The 23852-nt window shown below is 42.7% G+C and overlaps 1 protein-coding gene across 1 annotated transcript in view; it reads left to right on the forward strand.

Annotated features, from left to right (window-relative positions):
* Positions 1-1485: 1485 nt before the first annotated feature.
* Positions 1486-23852, forward strand: part of LOC129817129 (interphotoreceptor matrix proteoglycan 1) — a 33710-nt gene continuing 11343 nt past the window's right edge. The window contains exons 1-14 of the mRNA XM_055872063.1: positions 1486-1691; positions 5126-5368; positions 9616-9782; positions 10339-10373; positions 12778-12827; positions 13004-13116; positions 15729-15878; positions 17050-17108; positions 17918-17938; positions 18782-18960; positions 19041-19102; positions 19197-20246; positions 20931-21207; positions 21908-22461. Of these exons, the coding sequence (XP_055728038.1) occupies positions 1622-1691; positions 5126-5368; positions 9616-9782; positions 10339-10373; positions 12778-12827; positions 13004-13116; positions 15729-15878; positions 17050-17108; positions 17918-17938; positions 18782-18960; positions 19041-19102; positions 19197-20246; positions 20931-21207; positions 21908-22461 (3030 nt within the window). The 5' untranslated portion in view covers positions 1486-1621. The remainder of the gene's footprint in view (positions 1692-5125; positions 5369-9615; positions 9783-10338; positions 10374-12777; positions 12828-13003; positions 13117-15728; positions 15879-17049; positions 17109-17917; positions 17939-18781; positions 18961-19040; positions 19103-19196; positions 20247-20930; positions 21208-21907; positions 22462-23852) is intronic.

A 23852-nucleotide genomic window follows, 5' to 3' on the forward strand; every position in this document is an offset into this window, starting at 1 on the left:
CCATATTAAGTTCAGTTCACGTAGCAGGGTTGACCTTAAAAAAGAGTGACAGACGTAAATTAAACTAATCACAAATAAATAATTATCTTTAGAAATTACTTTGTCAAAACAACAAAATAACTAAGGCTTTAAAATAATGGTAAAACTGGGAGACATTTTTGGATTAAGTGTTTTATTTATGGAGGGACATGTCAAAATGCTTAATATTTTGCACTAATGCAAGACTTTATTCATATAAAAAACAGATTTAATGAATTCTCCACGTGGTCCATACTAAAGTGCACTTCATTTAATATAACAGGCTTTTAAAATTCAATATTAGTGCACAATTTATACATTTAATATTGAAGGGATGCAAAAGGCACTCTTTTCGTGGAGCGACACAAATGTCAAATTGTGGAGTGAGTCTCGGAAATTGGTGGTTACAGCAGCGCTAAATGGAACCTAAATGCTACAACCACACACACACAATTGTGGAATAATTGTGTTCATTCATTCAGTCAGTCAGTCAGTCATTAATTTCACAATTCTTCGGACCAACGAGCATAAACTGTGCCTTCTACTGGGTGCCATTTTGAATGGCATATATATACAGTAATTTGGTCAGTGACATAAATAACTACTTGCAACTTTCCTCCAGTCATCCGAATCAAACAGATCACAGTTCATAGGTACTCATCCTGCGAGGGCTTTATAGCGGCAAGAACGCAAATAAAACACCAATAACAGCGGCTGTTGGCAACCCTCCTGCTATCTGACAGTAGTGCAGATGGCAATCCACTGCTAAAGCACCCAATTTAAACCCCTAGAGGAGACACAACACCGTCTGGCGTACTATACAGTAATACCCACAGAGGAACAAAGTGCATTGTCTTGTGGAGGATTTAATAAAAGCTGCTATGGTTTAGGTACCAAGTAAGCTAAGAGGACAGTAGGGATCTGGGTGACAGAGTGGGATAAGGAGGTTGGAGGGTGTGCAGTCTCAGGTGAAGCTGGGAGTCGGAGTGGAGGATGAGGTGGGCAGGAGTGCCAGGGGGGGGGGGGGGGGGGGGGGGGCAAGCAGAGATGACTCACAGGTACCTGGTTGACCACCCTTAGCAGGATGCATCTGGTTTTCAGGGATTCAGCTACTGTAATTTAACCTAGCTTCCTTTTCCGCTGAAAAGCGGATGTGGGAACTCCACTGAGGTGTTTCTTCTAACCCTGCTACCTTAGGTTACTGGTTGACAGATGCTCCCACAAAGAAAGCCCCTAACAGGATGACGCTGGCGCTGTAGGGCCCATGGGGTAAAAACGGATTATGTCTGAGCAGTAGATTATTCCCGAAACAGCACCTGCTTCTTTTACCCTGACACTCTTCGAGCGCATCCACACACCCAAGTTGGACCAGGAGAGCTCGCCTAGTTCCATGCCATGTCTGTCAGATGCCACCCTCGAATTCTCACCATCAGCGGGGAAACCAAGTTAAAGCCTTAGCCTATATGACCAGCCTCCTCTAATCGACACCCAGATATTTAGTGATCCAAAGGACTGTGAATGCATTCATGGGCACCACATGAGATAAAAAAATAAGCCCAGGTGCAGAGTTTATTAGTAACTTTGGAAACAGACTGGTTTCAATATGCCTTGGAAATATGGACTCCTTGTTCTTACACTATTCGTCTTCACTCTCCAAGCCACAGGAATTAAAGGTAAGCTTCAAGCTCCTTCTAGTTCAGGGAGCCATAAACCTTCAAACCTGAAGGGCACTACACTAAGCCTGTTTTTATAGGATCTTGCTGCTTTAGATATAAAATGTTACAGCATTCATACAGCAGGTTGAACCATTTCAGTTCCAAAGTAAAGATGATTTTACAGTATGCACAATGTGTGTTTGGAACTTTACAACTGCAGTCTGCAAGATTCCGTTAAGGGTAATTGGGTTGAATCAAGCTTCAGAATGATTGAAAATTCACTTTTTATCTTTACTATTGCTACCTTTGAAGCTCTGGTGTGTAGGCCTACTGATTACGCTAACTTCTGATTAAACTCAGGAGCTACTGCACCTTGTAATGAGTGAATATGTCGGGCAGGATCCCAGCATATGGCGGTGAATATGGCGGGCAGGATGGGATTAAATAATAAAAAAATTTTTTTGTAATTTCGGGGATATTTTGTCCTAACCTTAATTTAATTCTCCTAACCTGCAACGTGAATTATCCTAACCTGCTGGGTAAGTTCTCCTAACCTGCTACGAAATGTAAATTCTGTTCATAGCTTTCACAGGAGGTTGGTGGCATCTTAATTGGGGAGGACGGGCTTGTGGTAAAGGCCGGAATGGAATTAGTGGAATGGTATCAAATACATACATGCCATTCCATTTGCTACGTTCTTGCCATTATTATGAGCCATCCTCCCCTTAGCAGCCTCTTCAGCCTCCGTTCTTCTGGAAGGTTCTCCCATCTCCACTGATGAACTCTGGACCTCTGTCAGAGTGACCATCAGGTTCTTGGTCACCTCCCTGACAAAGGCCCTTCTCCCCCGATTGCTCAGTTTGGCCGGGCGGCCAACTCTAGGAAGAGTCTTGGTGGTTCCAAACTTCTTCCATTTAACAATGATGGAGGCCACTGTGTTATTGGGTATCTTCAATGCTGCAGACATTTGTTGGTACCCTTCCCCTTATCTGTGCCTCGACACAACCCTGTCTACAGACAATTCCTTCGAGCTCATGGCTTGGTTTTTTGTGTGTGTGTGCCTTTCCAAATCGTCCAATCAATTGAATTTACCACAGATGGACTAAAGGCAAAATCAATGGACAAGATGCACCTGAGCTCAATTTCAAGTCTCATAGCAAAAGTTCTGCAGACGTAAACAAGATATTTATGTTTTTTATGTAAATTAAATTTGCAAACATTTCTAAAAACATGTTTTCGCTTTTTCATTATGAAGTATTGTGTGTAGATTGATAAGGAACCTTTTTTATTGAATCCATTTTAGAATAAGGTTGTAATGTAACAAAATGTGGAAAAGGGGAAGGTGTCTGAATGCCTTCCCGAATGTAATGTATACCATATAGTCCTCAACCAGGATGACAGCATGTTGCTGATGGTGGCATAACAACAGGTTATTTGCCTATAGGGCTGCAGAATCTCTTATGCAGTATCTCCTATACAGTACCTACCATGCTGATGCTGATGAGCTTTACCAGGAGAGTGATCTCCTTGCATTTGTCACAACCTCCAACTTGTTTGAACTTTTGGCATGGGTTCATCCCTCATTGATGGTGTCAGACTCGTTGTAGTTGCACACAAGCTGGCAATAACTTGGTGACGTGAAAATGACTTGTAAGACACAACTGGCTAGAGAGACACAAAGGGTCAGATTGAATGGCTAGTTAAATAAATGTAGCTACAGTTGAAGGAATGCCTGTTCGTTATAGTTTGATTGTGCAGTGATCGTGGTTCTACGGTATAAAAGCAGAAATTACTCATTAAGTAGGCAAATAGATTGTGGACCATGGCATTTCCCACAACTTGATATCTACACGAACTGGCTACTATTTTTGGTTGTTATAAACAGGTTTTTTTGTAGGATTAAATAAACGCACAGAACGAAACACTGTTTCAAGGTCTTTGAGAATTGCTCAAGCTGTAAATATTTACTGTAGGACAGAAGCAATGAATTAAACGTCATTTTCTGCGATGACTTAAGCGACTCAATTTCAGATGTGCACCCATGCACCAATAATTATTTACAGAATAATTTTGATTCTCATGGATCCTCTTTCTCTGTATATGGCATGCAAATGTACTGACATCTAAATTAGGACTATGGTGGTCTCTGTTTTCTTGGTGACAAGTATAAATCTGAAAAGGTCATGTTCCTTCATGGTTATATGATGTAGGATCTTCATTTTTTTAACTGTTTACTCAGCAACAGAAAATGTGATTATAATGTGGATTACATGTAATGTGTAACAATATGCACTGAGAGTCAGGAAGCAAGTTCAGGGAGTGAGTGCTTTAATAAATATACGGAACATAATACAAAGCAAGAAACTCAAACAGCACACAGACATGAAACAGAAACAATGACGCCTGGGGAAGGAACCAAAGGGAGTGACATATATAAGGTAGGAAATCAGGGAAGTGATGGAATCCAGGTGAGTCTGATAATGCGCAGGTGCGGGTAACGATGGTGACAGGTGTGTGCCATAACGAGCAGCCTGGTGACCTAGAGGCCAGAGAGGGAGCACACGTGACAGTACCCCCTCCACTACGTGCCACAGACGCTGACCAAAATGACAATCCCGGGGATCAGGAGCGGACCGGTCACCCCTACTGATGTGCCGAAACATGTCGCCGGCTGGGGCGCGGGAACCTGACAGACCGGCTGAGATATGGGAATCTGCCGATCCGGCTGAGGCATGAAGCCTGACGAAACAGCGGAGGCAGGGGAGCCTGGCGATCTGTCTGAGGCATCAGAACCTGTAGCGGCTCCCGGACGCGACGTCATTCCCACCGAAACAAAAAACACTCCATGATACTTCCCTTAGGTGAGGCATCATTCTGTAACGATGTGCACTGAGAGTCAGGAAGCAAGTTCAGGGAGTGAGTGTTTTAATAAATAAACGGACTCGAACAACAAACAGACATGAAACTGAAACAATGACGCCTGGGGAAGGAATCAAAGGGAGTGACATATTTAGGGAAGGTAATCAGGAAGTGACGGAGTCCACGTGAGTCTGATGACGTGCGGGTAACGATGGTGACAGGTGTGCGCCAGTTCTCCATCAACAGGGTGATCAAATTAAAATCCTACACCTGTAAACATCATTGTCTGCTGATAAGTGGTTTGAATGATGGCTGTCCTGAATTTCCCTCCCACCACTACAGTAGAATGCTCATCTCGCACAGCTGAGAGATCATTCAAAACAAGTAATTCTGTTCCAAATGGAAGCCAGAGACATTCATATTTGTATGCATTGATAGAATTCAATGACACACTAATATATTTCAGGATAGCCATGAGGGAAAAGTGGCTTTTCAACAGGCTTTTCAAACATGATACAGTACACTATACAATTTGACACATCTTGAAGATATCATGGTTTCAATGTCTTTTTCCTTTTATCATGTTTTTGCAGAGAGGAATAATCGGGGCTCTTGGCAGAGAGGAGATATCGGGACAGAAACAGAAGCCATCAATTCTATGCACTTGGTTGAACTTTTGAGAACGACCAAACAAAACTCTAATGTCAGAACGATATTTGACCTAGAAAAGCATCGGACAAAGAGGTCAGCGGTCTTTCACTCTGGAGTAAGAGTGTGTCCTCAGGAGACCATCAATGAGGTCATCGCCAGCCATCAAGCCTACTACAAGCTCAGAGGTATAGGCCTCCCATTCATTATAGTTAGTCAATTGCTATTCTGTTGGCTATTTCAGTGCCACATGTTCAGTATCTAGGTCTTCTGCCCTTGACAGAAGTCATGAGGTGAGGCCTCGCCTGGGGCATGGCATTCATAGCCTCTACTCAAACGAAATAGTGAAAATTGTGCTGTGCACCAGTTAGAAATGTTTAAATACACTATATATACAAAAGCATGTGGACACCCCTTCAAATTAGTGGATTCGGCTATTTCAGCCACACCCATTGCTGACAGGTGTATAAAACTGAGCACACAGCCATATAATCTCCATAGACAAACACTGGCAGTAGAATGGCCTTCCTGAAGAGCTAAGTGACTTTCAACATGGCACCGTCGTAGGATGCCACCTTTTCCAACAAGTCAGTTCGTCAAATTTCTGCCTTGCTAGAGCTGCCCCGGTAAACTGTAAGTGCTGTTATTGTGAAGGGGAAATGTCTAGGAGCAACAACGGCTCAGCCACGAAGTGGTAGGCCACACAAGCTCACAGAACGGGACCGGCAATTGCTGGAGCACGTAGCGAGTAAAAATCGTCTGTCCTCGGTTGCGACACTCACTACAGAGTTCCAAACTGCTTAGGGAAGCAACGTCAGCCCAATAACTGTTCGTCGGGAGGTTAATGAAATAGGTTTCCATGGCGAGCAGCTGCACACAAGCCTAAGATTGCTATAAGCAATGCCAAGTGTCGACTGGAGTGGTGTAAAACTCGCCGCCATTGGACTTTGGCGCAGGGGAAACATGTTCTCTGGAGTGATGAATCACGCTCCACCATCTGGCAGTCCCACGGACTAATCTGGGTTTGACGGATGCCAGGTGAACGCTACCTGCCCAAATGCATATTGCCAACTGTAAAGTTTGGTGGAGGAGGAATAATGGTCTGGGGCTGTTTTTCATGGTTCGGGCTAGGCTCCCTAGTTCCAGTGAAGGGAAATCTTAATGCTACAGCATACAGTGACATTCTAGATGATTCTGTGATTCTAACTTTGTGGCAACAGTTTGGGGAAGGTCCTTTCCTGTTTCAGCATGACAATACCCCCGTGCACAAAGCAAGGTCCATACAGAAATGGTTTGTCATGATCGCTGTGGAAGAACTTGACTGGCCTGCACAGAGCCCTGACCTCAACCCCATCAAAGACCTTTGGGATGAATTGGAGCAGCAACTGCGAGCCAGGCATAATCGCCCAACATCAGTGCCCGACCTCACTAATGCACTTGTGGCTGAATGAAAGCAAGTCCCCGCAGCAATGTTCCAACATCTAGTGGAAAGCTTTCCCAGAAGACTGGAGGCTGTTATACAAGCAAAGGTGGGACCAACTCCACATTAATGCCCATGATTATGGAATGAGATGTTCGTCGAGCTGGTGTCCATACACTATATGACCATAAGTATAGAATATGGACCATTGAAGTAAACATAGCAGTACCTGTGACTTATCCAGGTGTGTACCAGTGAGAAGCAGGTGTTGAGTATAGAGTCTAGACAGTGAAGAGAATTGAAGACAGTGCAGCAGAATAACACATCATCCAGAGTCCCTTTGATTAAAGAGGTAGGGAGAAATATCACAGCTTCACCCTGAGGCAAGCAACATGCAATATTCCCTGGAAATAGGGTGCCATTTGGGACATGTTCCCAGCCTAAAAAAACTAAAAAAAACATGATAGCACACTTTTGGGAATTGACATGAAACATTTTCCCCACAGGTTTTGTAAAAAATATTAAAGATCAAACTTTCACCTTTTCATCAGAACATTGTTCTACATACACACTTGTCGTGTTTAACCTGTCTAGGATGAGGGTGCCGCTAGCGGCACTCCCCCCCCCCCCCCCCCACTGAAAAGGCAGAGCCGCGAAATTCCAAAATTATTTTTTTTTTAAATATTTTACTTTCACACATTAAAGTCCAATACAGCTAATGAAAGACACAGATCTTGTGAATCCAGCCAACATGTCCGATTTTTAAAATGTTCTACAGGGAAGACACAATATGTAAAGATGTAAATCTATTACCTAAAAACACATTAGCATAATCCACCATCTTTTATTTGTCCACCAACACCAGTAGCTATCACCAATTCGGCTAAACTAAGATATTTATAGCCCCTAACCAAGAAAAAAACTCATCAGATGACAGTCTGATAACATATTTATGGTATGGGATAGGTTTTGTTAGAAAAATGTGCATATTTCAGGTAGATGGCATAGGTTACAATTGCACCCACCGTCACAAATGGACTAGAATAACTACATAGAGCAACGTGTTTACCTACTTACTAATCATCAAACATTTCGTAAAAATACACAGCATACACTAATCGAAAGACACAGATCCTGTGAATACAGACAATATTTCAGATTTTCTAAGTGTCTTACAGCGAAAACACAATAAATCGTCAACATCGCCAAAATATATTATTTTTTTCACTAACCTTCTCAGAATTCTTCAGATGACACCCCTGTAACATCACATTACAACATGCATATACAGTTTGTTCGAAAATGTGCATATTTAGCCACCAAAATCATGGTTAGACAATGGGGAAAGTAGCCCAGCTGGTGAGAAAATGTCCGTGCGCCATATTAGACAGTGATCTACTATTATACATAAATACTCATAAACGTGACTAAAAAATATAGGGTGGACATCGATTGATAGACAATTTAATTCTTAATACAATCGCGGAATTACATTTTTTAAATTATCCTTACTTTTCAATACAGTTTGCGCCAAGCGAAGCTACGTCAAAAAACATGGCGTCCTAAGCCACTAACATTTTTCGACAGAAACACGATTTATCATAATAAAAATGTCCTACTTTGAGCTGTTCTTCCATCAGTATCTTGGGCAAAGGATCCTTTCTTGGGTCTAATCGTCTTTTGGTGGAAAGCTGTCCTCTTGCCATGTGCAAATGCCAACTGCGTTCAGCATGAACTGGAAGCGTGCCCGGCGATTCACAGCGTTTCAGAAATAAATGTCCCAAAATCGCACTAAACGGATATAAATTGCTATAAAACGCTTTAAATTAACTACCTTATGATGTTTTTAACTCCTATAACGAGTCTTAACATGACCGGAGAAAGATTACTCCCAACACTAATGCTTGGAACAGGTGCGGGTCGGTGTCCTCCACGCGCATAACGCAGCTCCAAAAGACTTACTAGCTACAGGGTTTTTTGATTTATAGTGCCTGTGAACGCGCAATCGACCCCATTCAAATCGTCATCACGTAAAGGCATCCAGGGGAAGACGTAAGCAGTGTCCGTATACTCATAGCAATAACAGTGGCCTTTTAACTGACTCCAGATCAGGGGCCAAAATTTCTGAAATCTGACTCCATGTCAGGGAAATTGCTGTAGAATGGGTTCTGTTCCACTTAGAGACAAAATTTCAACTCCTATAGAAACTATAGACTGTTTTCTATCCAATAATAATAATAATATGCATATTGTACGATCAAAAGTTTTGTAGGAAGCCGTTTCAAAAATTACAAGATTACCATAAATAGTGACAACAGCGCCCCCAGCCTCAACAGGTTAAAGTCTCAACATGGGTTGTTTGAAGGACGAGAACAAACTGAATGATGGCAGCAATAGTCTTGAATTAATTTCAACATTGCTGCACATTTTATTTGTAGCCAATGCAGATGCATTTAGATTATTCTGCTAATTACCCATTGTATCACATTTTGTTTATTTTATTTTGAAGGAGCGGAGGGTCACATTGCGTAACTGACGGTTCTACATGGAACCCAAAAGTGTTCTGCTTAGAACCAAAAAGGGGTTCTAACTGTAACCAAAAAGGGTTCTCCTATGGGGACAGCCGAAGAAAAAAGGGTTCCAAAAGGTTTCTAAGCATGTAGGGAGGAAGTGTGTGCCTGGGTATGTGACTGAATGAAGTTGTTTGTCATGAGAATCATCCATGTCTTCGCTTGGAAAGTAAAGCCAGCATTTATGTCTCTACTATTGAAATCATTTCCTGGGTTTTAGAGTTATTTGTACTTAGAGACAATGCCATCACTCCATGATGAGGTCTTGGTGTATGTCCCAAATGGCACCCTATTCCCTTTATAGTGCACTACTTTTGACCAGGGCCAATAACTATGTAGGGAATGGAGTGCTGTTTGGGACCTACCCTCAGACTTGATGTGGATCTGTATCTATTGTGCTGAGGATCTTTCATTCTCACTGGAACACCGTTCTGTCTTTGGTCAGTTTGTCAGGAGGCTGTGTGGGAGGCCTTCCGGATCTTCTATGACCGGATCCCTGGACCTACAGAATATACAACTTGGGTTCACACATGTCAACATGAGTCTCTGTGCCTCTCTGACCTGGCCAGTAACTTCAGCAACTCAGAGGAGCACATGAGTATGGTGTACAGGGTGAGGAACCAACGACACAACTCCCTTTTATGTGTCATAACTGTTATACCAATAATTGCTTACATTATTTGAATGAACATGTGCACGTTTTTATGTTGGGGGATGGATAAAAATGTATATTTAAATGCCAATGGGTGAATTTATGATATCATGTGAAATCCATTTATTTCTGCCGATTTTCCTCAGGAAACAACAGCATTGTTTCTTGCCCAATAGCTATAGGGAAAGCAGTTGTTGATTACGTTTCTTTCCCCTCTTTATTCAAACCTGTTGACATGTAATTATTACATATCAGTCTCTTCAGGGGAGGGAAAAAATATCCACATTATATTGCTCCCATTAACACACAAAACAGCACCCATCAATCTGGTCTAGTCAATTTGGTTATTTTATATTCCTATGAGGGTATAACATGCATATACTATATATTAACAGACAGCACTCCCAAGTGCATGTTTCAGTCGTACTTTACATGCTACACAGTGTTGAAGTGTTATGTTATTGGTTTGAATTGATGTGTGTGATTCATGTTATGATTGTGATTGTGCTCTCACAGAAGATGAACCTGGGAGATGAGAGGCAGTCGACTAGGTAAGGATTAGAGACAGTACCTTATGCAACCTGCTGTCTGCTGATAGTTGTCAAGGAGCACTGCTTTCTCACACACGGTGCAGCCCTCTTGAGTCAGGCTTTGTAGTTGATCTGCCACATAATTCCCTCTCTCTAAGTGTATAATGGCTGGTTATGGACACTCAATGGTAGAGTGGCTCTTGAGATATGAAGGAATCAGTCACACATCTTAGACACTGAACATGCATGATCACAATTGGCAATGAAATTATGATAATGAAGTCAGGCGAGATGGTACATGAACAGTAAATTAACAAGAAATTAAACTAACTTATGCAGTTCTTTATTAGAATATGTCAAGCTGACATTGATTGTAACTAGGCAGCAGCAGCCACTGAGAAAGAAAGTTATAGGTAAAGACATTAGTACTACCATCAAGTATGTCCTCAGGTAGTTACAATATATATAATCATCTTAGGTATACTGTACATGCACTCTTCCATATTCTACTGCTGGTTGATACGCAGTCTAATCTTAGACAGGTGGAGAGCTTGTGCATTGCCATGGTACTGATCTTGTAAAGTAATTAGAGGATAAAGTGCCTTCGGAAAGTATTCAATCCCCTTGACTTTTTCCACATTGATACGTTACAGCCTTATTCTAAAATTGATTAAATTGTTGTTTTTCCCCCTCATCAATCTACACACAATAACCCATAATGAAATAGCAAAAACAAGTTTAGTAATTTTTGCAAATGCATTAAAAATAAACTGAAATATAACATTTACATAAGTATTCAGACCCTTTACTCAGTACTTTTTGAAGCAACTTTGGCAGTGATTACAGCATCAAGTCTTCTTGGGTATGATGCTACAAGCTTGGCACACCTGTATTTGGGGAGTTTCTCCCATTCTCTGTAGATCCTCTCAAGCTCTGTCAGGTTGGATGGGGAGCGTTGCAGCACAGCTATTTTCAGATGTCTCCAGAGATGTTAGATCGGTTCAAGTCCAGGCAGTGGCTGGGCCACTCAAGAACATTCAGAGACTTGTCCCAAAGCCACTCCTGCATTGTCTTGGCTGTGTGCTTAGGGACTTTGTCCTGTTGGAAGGTGAACTCTCGCCCTAGGCTGAGGGACTGAGCGCTCTGTAGCAGGTTTTCATTAAGGATCTCTCTACTTCGCTCGGTTTATCTTTGCCGGACTAGTCTCCCTGTCCCTGCCTCTGAAAAACATCCCCACAGCATGATACTGCTACCACCATGCTTCAACGTAGGGATGGTGCCAGGTTTCCTCCAGACATGACACTTGCCATTCAGGCCAAAGAGTTCAATCTTGGTTTCATCAGACCAGAGAATCTTGTTTCCCATGGTCTGAGAGTCCTTTGGGTGCCTTTTGGCGAACTCCAAGCGGGTTGTCATGCGCCTTTTACTGAGTGGCTTCCGTCTGGCCACCCTACCATAACGGCCTGATTGGTGGAGTGCTGCAGAGATGGCTGTCCTTCTGGAAGGTTCTCCCATCTCCACAGAGGAACTCTGGAGCTCTGTCAGAGTGACCATCAGGTTCTTGGTCACCTCCCTGACCAAGGCCCTTCTCCCCCAATTGCTCAGTTTGGCCAGATGGCCAGCTTTAGGAAGAGTCTTTGTGGTTCCAAACTTCTTCCATTTAAGAATGATGGAGGCCACTGTGTTCTTGTGGACCTTCAATGCTGCAGAAATGCTTTGGTACCCTTCCCCAGATCTGTTCCTCAACACAATCCTGTCTTGGAGCTCTTTGGACAATTCCTACAACCCCATGCCTTGGTTTATGCTCTGACATGCACTATCAACTGTGGGACCTTATATAGACAGGTGTGTGCCTTTCCAAATCATGTCCAATCAATTGAATTTACCACAGGTGGACTCCAATAAAGTTGTCGACAGATCTCAAGGATGATCAATGGAAGAGGATGCACCTGAGCTTTATTTTGTCTCATAGCAAAGGGGCTGAACACTTATGTAAATAAAGTATTTCTGTTTTTTATTTTTAATAAATTAGCAAACTTTCTAAAAACCTGTTTTCACTTTTCCATTATGGGGTATTGTGTGTGGATTGCTGAGTATTTTTTTAAATTTAATCCATTTTAGAATAAGGCTGTAACATAACAAATTTGGGAAAAGTCAAGGGTTCTGAATACTTTCCAAAGGCACTGTGTGTGTTTTCAAGTGCTGTTTTTTACAAACCATTAGCTTAATCATTCAATGCTGGGCTAATGTGGAAAGATTTTTAAATAAAAAAAAAAAAAATATTTTTTATCTTGCATTTTTTGTTGCAGGCCTTTTTGTTGTACATAAAATAACAAATATTCTCATCAGGTACAAACCTGAAAACATACCCTACATATTATTTTTCATAGTTACTTAAGTGTATTTTATCCTCTTTCACCTGCAGAATGGTAGCAGCCACAACCACAGCAGCACCGGAGGTCGCTGATATAACAGGTATGACAAGACACTGTACCAAGGTGTATCAAGACACTGTACCAAGCTGTATCTGTACCAAGACGCTGTGTCAAGACGCTGTGTCAACATGTGTCAAGTAATTGAATCAAGATGCACATATCAATGGTGAATGAAATCTAATATACAGTATAATGAAATTGTAATTAACCGTTAAGGTCCAGAGGAGGCCCAGACTGCAACACCAGAACCACCTGCTCCTGTAACCAGCGTTGCCAGCGTCCCTGATGCTCCTGAGGTTACAGTTGAAGAAGAAACTGCGGAGGAGGAGGTAAACAACATTTATTTTAGTCTAGCTGTTTAGATCACTAACAGCTTGCAGACTGAAAGGAAAGTCGACAGAAATATTGCTTGTTGTTGCCCAGTCCAGCTGTTGTCTTGTTCCTCTCAGACAGAGACAGTGAGCTGATAGCATTTAGCCATATGGTCATGCACAACACCTCTTATCAAATACAGGTGACTGCCAACATCATGCAAACACTTGAGTAAATTATGGATGCAAAGTATAACCACACAGGTGTGGTTCTTGAGTTAATTAAGCAATTAACATCCCATCATGCTTAGGGTCACGTATAAAAATGCTGGGCAGGCCATTATTTTGTCTACCATGGCTATGCCGCCATAGGATGACAATGCTCCTACTCACAGGGCAAGAGTGGTCACTGAATGGTTTGATGAGCATGTAAACCATATTCCATGGCTCAATCACCAGATCTCAACCCAAACACGTATGGGAGATTCTGGAGCGGCTCCTGAGACAGCATTTTCACCACCATCAACAAAATACCAAATTATGGAATTTCTCATGGAATAATGGTGTCACATCCCTCCAGTAAAGTTACAGACACTTGTAGAATCTATGCCAAGGTGCATTGACAGTCTTTGGTTTCTCAAATGACTGCCTCGCCTGGTTCACCAACTACTTCTCAGAAAGAGTTCAGTGTGTCAAATCGGAAGGCCTGTTGTCCGGACCTCTGGCAGTCTCAATGGGGGTGCCACAGGGTTCAATTCTCGGGCCGACTCTTTTCTCTGTATACGTCAATGATGTCGCTCTTGCTGCTGGTGATTCTCTGATCCACCTCTACGCAGACGATGCCATTCTGTATACTTCTGGCCCTTCTTTGGACATAACTCTCTTTTCGTGGCCTCCAACTGCTCTTAAATGCAAGTAAAACTAAATACATCCTCTTCAACCGATCGGTACCAGCATCTGCCCGCCCGTCAAGCATCACTACTCTGGACGGTTCTGACTTAAAATATGTGGACAACTACAAATACCTAGGTGTCTGGTTAGACTGTAAACTCTCCTTCAAGACTCACATTAGGCATCGCCAATCGAAAATTAAATCTAGAATCGGCTTCCTATTTCGCAACAAAGCATCCTTCACTCATGCTGCCAAACATACCCTCGTAAAACTGACCATCCTACCGATCCTTGACTTCGGCGATGTAATTTACAAAATAGCCTCCAACACTCTACTCAGCAAATTGGATTCAGTCGATCCCAGTGCCATCCGTTTGGTCACCAAAGCCCCATATGCGACCTGTATGCTCTCGTTGGCTGGCCCTCACTTCATATTCATCACCAAACTCACTGGCTCTAGGTGATCTATAAGTATTTGCTAGGCAAAGCCCCGCCTTATCTCAGCTCACTGGTCACCATAGCAGCACCCACCCGTAGCATGTGCCTCAGCAGGTATATTTCATTGGTCACCCTCAAAGCCAATTCCTCCTTTGGCCGCCTTTCCTTCCAGTTCTCTGCTGCCACTGATTGGAACGAATTGCAAAAATCACTGACGTTGGAGACTCATATCTCCTTCACTAACTTTAAGCACCAGCTGTCAGAGCAGCTCACAGTGTAACGTCTCTCATTGGAAGGCATGGACCAAAGCGCAGCGTGGTAAGTGTTCATGATATTTTATTTCACAAAAACACTCGAACAAAATAACAAAGTGAAAAAACGAAACAGTTCTGTCAGGTGCAGACACTAAACTAAAACTAACTGCCCACAAAACACAGGTGGAAAAAAGGCTGCCTAAGTATGATTCCCAATCAGAGACAACGATAGACAGCTGCCTCTGATTGGGAACCACACTCGGCCAAAAACAAAGAAATAGAAAACATAGAAATAAAGAAACTAGAATGCCGACCCTAGTCACACCCTGGCCGAACCAAAATAGAGAATAAAAGCCTCTCTATGGCCATGGCATGACACACAGATCACTGCACCTGCACATAGCTCATCTGTAAATAGATAATCCAACTACCCCATCCCCATACTGTTATTTATTTTTTATTTTTTGCTCCTTTGCACCCCAGTATCTCTACTTGCACATTCATCTATCACTCCAGTGTTTAATTGCTAAATTGTAATTATTTCACCACTATGGCCTATTTATTGCCTTACCTCCCTTATCTTAACTCATTTGCACACACTGTAAATATACTTTTTTTTCTATTGTGTTATTGACTGTATGTTTGTTATTCAATGTGTAACTCTGTGTTGTTTGTGTTGCACTGCTTTGCTTTATCTTGGCCAGGTCGCAGTTGTAAATGAGAACTTGTTCTCAACTAGCCTACCTGGTAAAATAAAGGTGAAATAAAATAAATAAATAAATAAAATTGAAGCTGTTCTGGCTCGTGGTGGTCCAACGCCCTATTTAGACACTATGTTGGTGTTTCCTTTATTTTGTCAGTTACCTGTACATTATCTGACTGCCGGGTCCTATTTATTAGGGCAAAACGTAGCATAATGTTTTGCAATGGAAAACGAAAACCAGTGATTTCTTATTGGTCAAGTTCAGGTTGTCCCTCCATGTTTTCAATCTGTTTTCTTTTCTTTTGGTGCCTAATGAACAGGGCCCTGTTGTCTTCTGTTTGTAGGACTCTGAGCTGCCCAATGTTGTCCCAGAGCAGCCTGTGGAGGAGATAGTGGAGTTCAGCATTGACCTCGTGGACCCAGGCTACAAGGAACTACTGGACGACCCTGACTCCCCCCAATATGTTGACCTCTCTCATCACCTGCAAGACCAGGTGAGATTATAATATAGCCTGGTCCCAGATCTATTTTTGCTTTTGACAACTACATTGCTGTCATTGTCAAGCCAAATGGCATGAACTTTTGTGACAAGGTGGCCTATAGACTGACACCCAGGCTAGGTGACATACTGCACAGTAGAAGACGAGACTTATGGGAGCTCTGTAGTCTGTACTCCTCTTTATGTCCATCAGTAAAATGTTATTGATGATTTTAAGTCCCTAAGACCAATGGGATATACATTTTGATTCCCTTGAGGTACAGTTTATTCAGTGTCAGTTTATTCAGTGTTTTTTAATACGTTTTTAATGTAGGCACAGAGCCTCAAACAACATTTCCCAATGAAAATAAAGGCACAATCTTATCAGTGTAACACAATCAACTGTCAGATGCAGGTGCCTGATGCTGCACGGTGTGTTGTGTGACATGTTGCTACAAGTGATACTGTCCTCATGGGTTGTGGCCCTCTGAGGGGGTTCATGGTAAAGATGATTATATAATGCCACAGGACCATGAGCCAGAGGCAGATAAAGCAGATTAGTGAGTTCCACTTGGACCGTCAGGGCTGGATTCTCAACCTGACTAGACCAAGGCTCAGTCCCGATTCTTCACCCTTCTCCCAAAGTATGCAATTGCACATTCTCAATTGTAGAGATTCCCTCCAGCCAATACTTGCACCAATCCCATGCTTTTAAATCCATGACAGTGAAGGTGCAAGTGCTCACTTTTGGAAAAGGGTGGAGAATAGGGACGTAGCCCAAAGCTCTGCCAACCATTTTACTCTTTGTGAGAAAATACATCTGATTCATTTCACTTAACGATCCGATTCAAGCGCTCTGGAGGCTAGTTCGCACATACTGTATTGAGATTTATTGGAGATGGAGTCCTTCATTGGATTTCCCCCAATGGACTCTCTAAGCTCCATAAGTGATGATAATGTCATAAGTGTGTGCTAAATGTGATTAACTAAAGATAGAGATCAATGAATTTAAGTGTCTCATTCATACATTCCTCTGCACTGATTTATAGTAGTAGGGAATATGCTCAGATTACATTATGTAACTAGTAACATTTATTTGACTTATTAATGGGACTGCTATACGGACTGGAGAGAAATGCCATCATATGTGATTCTGTAAGCTTTAAAACAAACTTATTTTCCCACAGATGCTCCATGTTTTTGACAAACTCCCAGGATTTAAAGATATCAATGTTTTGGGAATCAGGTAAGTCTGTGGCAGACATGAATAATCACATCTGGTGCCTTCGTGCTTAATACTGACGTTTTGGTGAGCAAATTAAATGGCAATAGATTAGGTGAGATAGATGAAAGTCAGGTGCAAGCTGGGAACCCTGCCAGTAGGGATCAATCCACAGCCTCTCACTGCACTGAGAAATTCCTCTGACACTCAATTTATTTAATCGGACCTTCTTAACAAAGTGTTGATTTGGCATGGACACTGATTCATTTGAAAACAAAACTAGCTCATTCCCACCTAGGTGAAATTGAGTCAAATTCCAGGAACAGAAAATATTTGAGTGCCATCCAAGCCATTCTGTCATGCTACAGGCTGTGCTCTTGGCTATGCTGACTGTAGTAAGAACTGAATACTTGTGTCATTAGTGTGACCCACATGCAGGCCAAAAATATATACCTTTCCTTTCCTGTGTGTTAACTCTGAAGGTCATTATATCTTTACATTCAAATGCAAAAGAATACATGTCAAGCACAGGTGGCTGGTGAGGGGAGGATGGCTCATAATAATGGCTGGAATGGAGTGAACGGAATGGCATCAAACACATGGAAACCACGTGTTTGATGTGTCTGATACCATTCAACAATTCTATCCCAGTCATTACTATGAGCCCATCCTCCTCTATTAAGGTGCCACCAGCTGCCTGTGGTGTCAAGAGACAAACACCCTGTGATGTCATGACACACGACCAGCAATGAATGATGATCTATTTCCTTGTAGGTGGCATGTCATTATGTCACATACTAATGGCCTATTTTCTTCTCCCGTCCAAATCCTAGCGAGACCCAGGAGAGTGACGGGTAATTGAATTACTGTAATGAAAGCCATCTTGAGTGGTAGCTGCTGTTTCCCTCTGTGTGCTTGTCCCTGTCCGTCTGCTTCTCCTCTCAGTGTTAATCTGGATCTAACACAGGGCCCAAGGAGAGAGGGATCACATGACCTAAACAAACACCAACTTGGCAATTACTCAGCCCTAAGTGCAGCCATGGTGGGTCAATACATCAACCAGGGACACAGTTGAGAAATGAGGGCCAAAATCAGCTGAAACTAGGCCTACATTTGATTTCCCTTCTGTATCTCATTGAAGGTTAACATGTGCTTCTTTAAATCTTTCTGAAAGGGTGTTAATGCTCCTGTCTTCTTCATTTTAAGATGGAAGGGAATTAAGCAGTGCAATAAAACCCCTGTGTGAATAGAATAATTGCCGAGTTGCTCTCTTCCCTAATTTGCAGGGCCCATTGTGGCCAGTGCTGTCACAGGCAATAACATCCTCAAGCCTGCTCCACTAATCTGATAAATGATTCACAACTAATTTGACTTTTGTCTGTGTCTTCACTATTTACAAAAACAAAATGGAAAGAAATCCACCATTGATGGTATCATTACTATTCTAATCAAAATCACATTTAACTGATCTGTTCGTCCTCCGGCTTCTCTATGACAGAGCTGCATATTGAATACATTTTTGATAGTGTCATTAAAATCAGCAATTTTTGACTCTCCAAATTTTAAACCTGACAGAGGCTGACTGTGTTTTTAGTTTATGTAGTTAAATCCTTTTAGCTTTTCTAGATCTGTATAATGCAGTACATCACCAATAGCTACTATTTTCTGCTCTCATACAGTATATTCTTATTTTTCAGACCTGGAGCAGTGACAGTGCACTATTCCCTGGTCTTTGAGACAATTTCAACAGAAGTTTCAGAGGATGACACAGGGACTCCAGTGTCAGCTGTGCCCAGCCTGTGGGTAAGGGTGGCCAAGTCTTTGAGTGAACAGGCCTCTCTGCCAGTGGATCTACAGTCATTAAACTTTGAACCAGGTAACCAAATCCCTGTGAATAAGTTCTGTTATATTTCTAAAAGACATGATTTTGCATCGTTTTTGTACATCTTTCCACAGTAAAAGTGATTCCATTAACTACAAGACGTATTGAGGAAGCTGTTGAGGAAGTGATTGAATATGTAAGTACTGGAATTCTAATCTAGACTACCTAAGGTGAAATACCAAACCTTGGAAATATGCATCAACATGCTTTTTTGTCTTTTCCATCAACAGTCCAGTGCGCCATCAATCCACAATGACCTGGAAATAGCCATAGATGAGCCAGAGATTGCTGGGGAGAAGCCTCGTCTGGATGTTCCACTCGGCCCTGTGGAAAAGAAAAATGCTCTCGTCACCCTCCTGGACTCTACAGATGACGAAGAAGAAGAAGTAGAAGAAGAAAAAGCCCAACCAGAGAGGGGTGATGTGCCTTACATCTACGAAGACGTTGATGAGAATAAGTTTAAAGCAACAGCTGAACCAGAGGAAGAGGTGCCATTTATCACACACATGATTGAAACCATCTATGCCATTGATGAGGGAACTGGTGAGCTTGTGAGAGACTATTTCCCAACCCCTCCTGCTGAGGACTCTGCTGCTGAGCCCAGCGTTCCAGAGGAATACCCTGAGCCACCTTTTGGCAATTTAGTCCCTACTAATGGGTACCTTGTCTTACCCCCTGAGGGTTTGGATATTACCTCCGTTCCTGAAATAGAAAGTATAGAAACTGATGCTCCAGCTGAACTCCCTCCTAACTTGATATCAGAGGAGAAGGCTGTTGTTGAGGAAGAGGCAGAGCCTACTCCAACCCCTCAGATTCTGCTCCCCACAGCCACTGAAGAGCTGTCTGACCCTGGATTACCTGTAACGACTCTCTCAGCCATCACAGATCAGCCTACTACTGAAGCAATAGAGGACCTTGAAGTTGATGAGGAACCAGAACCTGAGGAAGAGGTAGTTGAGCAATCGGGACCTGAGGAAGAGGTAGTTGAGCTATCGGGACCTGAGGAAGAGGTAGTTGAGCAATCGGGACCTGAGGAAGAGGTAGTTGAGGTCTCGGGACCTGAGGAAGAGGTAGTTGAGGTCTCGGAACCTCAGGAAGGGGTAGTTGAGGTCTCGGAACCTGAGGAAGGGGTAGTTGAGGTCTCGGAACCTGAGGAAGGGGTAGTTGAGGTCTCGGAACCTGAGGAAGGGGTAGTTGAGGTCTCGGAACCTCAGGAAGGGGTAGTTGAGGTCTCGGAACCTCAGGAAGGGGTAGTTGAGATCTCGGAACCTCAGGAAGGGGTAGTTGAGGTCTCGGAACCTCAGGAAGGGGTAGTTGAGGTCTCGGAACCTGAGGAAGGGGTAGTTGAGGTCTCGGAACCTGAGGAAGGGGTAGTTGAGGTCTCGGAACCTGAGGAAGGGGTAGTTGAGGTCTCGGAACCTGAGGAAGGGGTAGTTGAGGTCTCGGAACCTCAGGAAGGGGTAGTTGAGGTCTCGGAACCTCAGGAAGGGGTAGTTGAGGTCTCGGAACCTCAGGAAGGGGTAGTTGAGGTCTCGGAACCTCAGGAAGGGGTAGTTGAGGTCTCAGAACCTCAGGAAGGGGTAGTTGAGGTCTCGGAACCTCAGGAAGGGGTAGTTGAGGTCTCGGAACCTCATGAAGGGGTAGTTGAGGTCTCGGAACCTCATGAAGGGGTAGTTGAGGTCTCGGAACCTCAGGAAGGGGTAGTTGAGGTCTCGGAACCTGAGGAAGGGGTAGTTGAGGTCTCGGAACCTCAGGAAGGGGTAGTTGAGGTCTCGGAACCTCAGGAAGGGGTAGTTGAGGTCTCGGAACCTCAGGAAGGGGTAGTTGAGGTCTCGGAACCTCAGGAAGGGGTAGTTGAGGTCTCGGAAACTCAGGAAGGGGTAGTTGAGGTCTCGGAACCTGAGGAAGGGGTAGTTGAGGTCTCGGAACCTCAGGAAGGGGTAGTTGAGGAACCTGAGGAAGAGGTAGTTGATGTACCAGAACCTGAAGAAGAGGTAGTTGAGGAACCAGAACCTGAGGAAGATGTTAATGAACCACCAGCAGAAGAAATTAAAATCATCCAACCTCTGGATTCTGCAGAGGACACTCTCTTTGGAGAGGAAATGTATCCTGTTGAAGAGGACAATATTGTGCCAATAGAAGACCCGTCACCTGAGGAGGACATGGAGGAACAATTGCCTGAATACCCCGGATATGAGGACATCTACCCTGACGAAGCTGTTGATACTGTGGACCAATCAGGTGAGCAATGCAGGTTATTAAAGCTGTTCTAGCCCTGTAAAGGACGACAAAACGCAAAGACAATTAAACATTTAAAGTAATACATTTCGTTGATAGAGGTGTGCAGGTGCATTACAGCTAATTATTAGAGTCCAGGCCAGGGAGGAGATATATTAATGTTCTATATTTGGACTGAGTGCTGTGATGCGTGATGATGAAAGAGCTGTAATGTGGTGTTCATCATTTCGTACGTGGTCAACAAAAGGCTTTTGATAATTCATTTGTTACATTTTAATAATTTAGCAGACGCTCTCCTCCAGAGCACTTACAGTAGCGAGTGCATGCATTTTCATACTTTAAGTATTGTTCCCCCGTGGGAATCCACCCCACAAACCTGCCATTGCAGCGCCATGCTCAACCTACTGAGCCACACGGGACTTACCAATTACCAATGGTTACACCGCTGAGGGATACTGTACTTTATCAAACAATGCAGATATATTTTTTTATCAAATAAATGTGAAGAAATATTATTCACAGCAGGGCCCTGCAAAAGGTCTTGCATGAGACGGTTTCATCCCTGCAGCCATGTAGGAAATGAATCTGCACGTTCAGTATAAATTAGGATTATGTACTGGACAATTGGAAAGCATTTACAGTATGGGTAAAACTCACTTGTGATGGTTTGTGACTTATTGAAATATTATCTTCTGTTTCAAAGATCATTCACCAGAGGTCAGTGAAGTGGAATTGGCTCCATTGTCAGGGGACAGGGAAGTGGAGATAGCAGTGACAGCAGAACCCATCCCAGACTCTTCACCAACACCACCTGCAGAATCTGACACTGTGCCTGAGGTAGATGAAACAGAGTCAGCTTCAGAGTTACAGCCTATGGAGGAGGATGCCGAGGAGCCCGAGGTGGTTGTTATCGATGAAGAGGAGGCTGAAGAGGAGGTCATAGATGTCTCGGAACCTGAGGATGAGATCGTGCAAGACCTTGCAGACGAATTTGACCAAATGGACCTGGTGAGCACAGAAGCCATTGATCTTCCAGATGCCAGTGGATACCCATTGGCTCCCGAGGAGCACCCCTTCGAGACCACAGCGTCTCCACCACTGAGATACCTGACCACGCCCTCCATGACCACGGCCAGTAAAGGAAGGGAGCTGGTAGTGTTCTTCAGTCTACGGGTGACCAACATGAGGTTCTCAGATGACCTCTTCAACAAGAGCTCTTCAGAATACAGATCCCTGGAGAACACCTTTGTGGAGCTGGTGAGTGAGAATGAAATATGTTCATAAAGAGATGAGTGACAGCATTTATTTGTTGCGCTGCAGCAGGCTACTGAACCCAATGTCATAAGATTAAAACAGGATACTGCCCACCCAAGTGAGGAAAGAAAGATAATAGGAAGTAGCCTTGGTCCTTATTACTAGGCAAAGCTATGTAAGCCCATATACATTGACTTATCACTGACAAATGACGTAGAAAGGAGAAACTGCTTTACACCGATTTACAGTCTAATGTATTTCACAAGATGGAAAAAAGTGTATTGTGTTGCCTATTTCAGAAGGACATTAGATGGAGGTGGTTATTACAACCTGGTTGATAACTAGCTAACATTTTCTTAAGGCATTTGTATCACAGTCTGTTATTTAAAGGTCCAATGTAGCCATTTTTATTTCAATATCAAATAATTTCTGGGTAACAATAAAGTACGTTACTGTGATTGTTTTCAATTAAAATGGTCGAAAAGAAACACATATAGCTTCAACAGTGAGCAATTTCTCAGTTTGGATCTCTCTTTCTTATTGGTCTATTAAACAATTCACCAGGCAGACCAAAACTCTACCCCACCAAAACAGGCTTAAATTTCAGACAGTCTTTTCAAACAGCTCTTACACTAAAAGGGCATTATCACAATTTACAGTATTATTCCAACTTTATTGTGTGGAAGTATATAAAAAACACATGAAAATCTGAATTTGGACTGCACTGGGCCTTTAAGTAATTAGATTTAATCATTTAGATGAATGTACTGCACTCTCACTAATGGCTCTTAGCTTAATTCATGCTGAAAACTGCCTGACCTGCGCTGGAACAAAACTAACATGCTGACATACTGTAGCTTCAATTCAGCTGGTTTTCATGGACTATTTTTGAGTGACATCCTATTCAAAGCCCAGTGTTATGCATGATTCCTTTGTCTTCTGACTAAACTGACATGCCTGCTTCAACATTGACTTAAATTAGCAATAAGTCATAAGATGGTAGATTCATCTTTCCGAATAAGGTACATTGAAATGAAACAGCTGATATAAGAGCGTCTGCTAAATGACTTAAATGTAAATGTAAATGTAATGGGTATGTTGTTTGTGACAGTATAGGCCTAGTTAATCTTTCTTCACCTTTCTACTGAGCTTGATGATTGGTTGTACTGTATCATCAACAGGTGATTTAGATTTACTTATGCACATAAGTAGATTAATTTGTCTCACATCCACGCTGAAACAAATGCAACGTTCCCCTCAGTATACAGAGCGATGACTTAGCTTACAGCTAATAAGCTGAAGAAGATGAGGGATGTGCCATGTTGAGAACAGAACACTTTCACAGTGCTCTAGTTCCTTTTGATGTGATAAGATGGGAGAGAATCTTATTTTAG

The sequence above is a fragment of the Salvelinus fontinalis genome, chromosome 20 (assembly GCF_029448725.1).
Source record: "Salvelinus fontinalis isolate EN_2023a chromosome 20, ASM2944872v1, whole genome shotgun sequence".
Classification (NCBI taxonomy): domain Eukaryota; kingdom Metazoa; phylum Chordata; class Actinopteri; order Salmoniformes; family Salmonidae; genus Salvelinus; species Salvelinus fontinalis.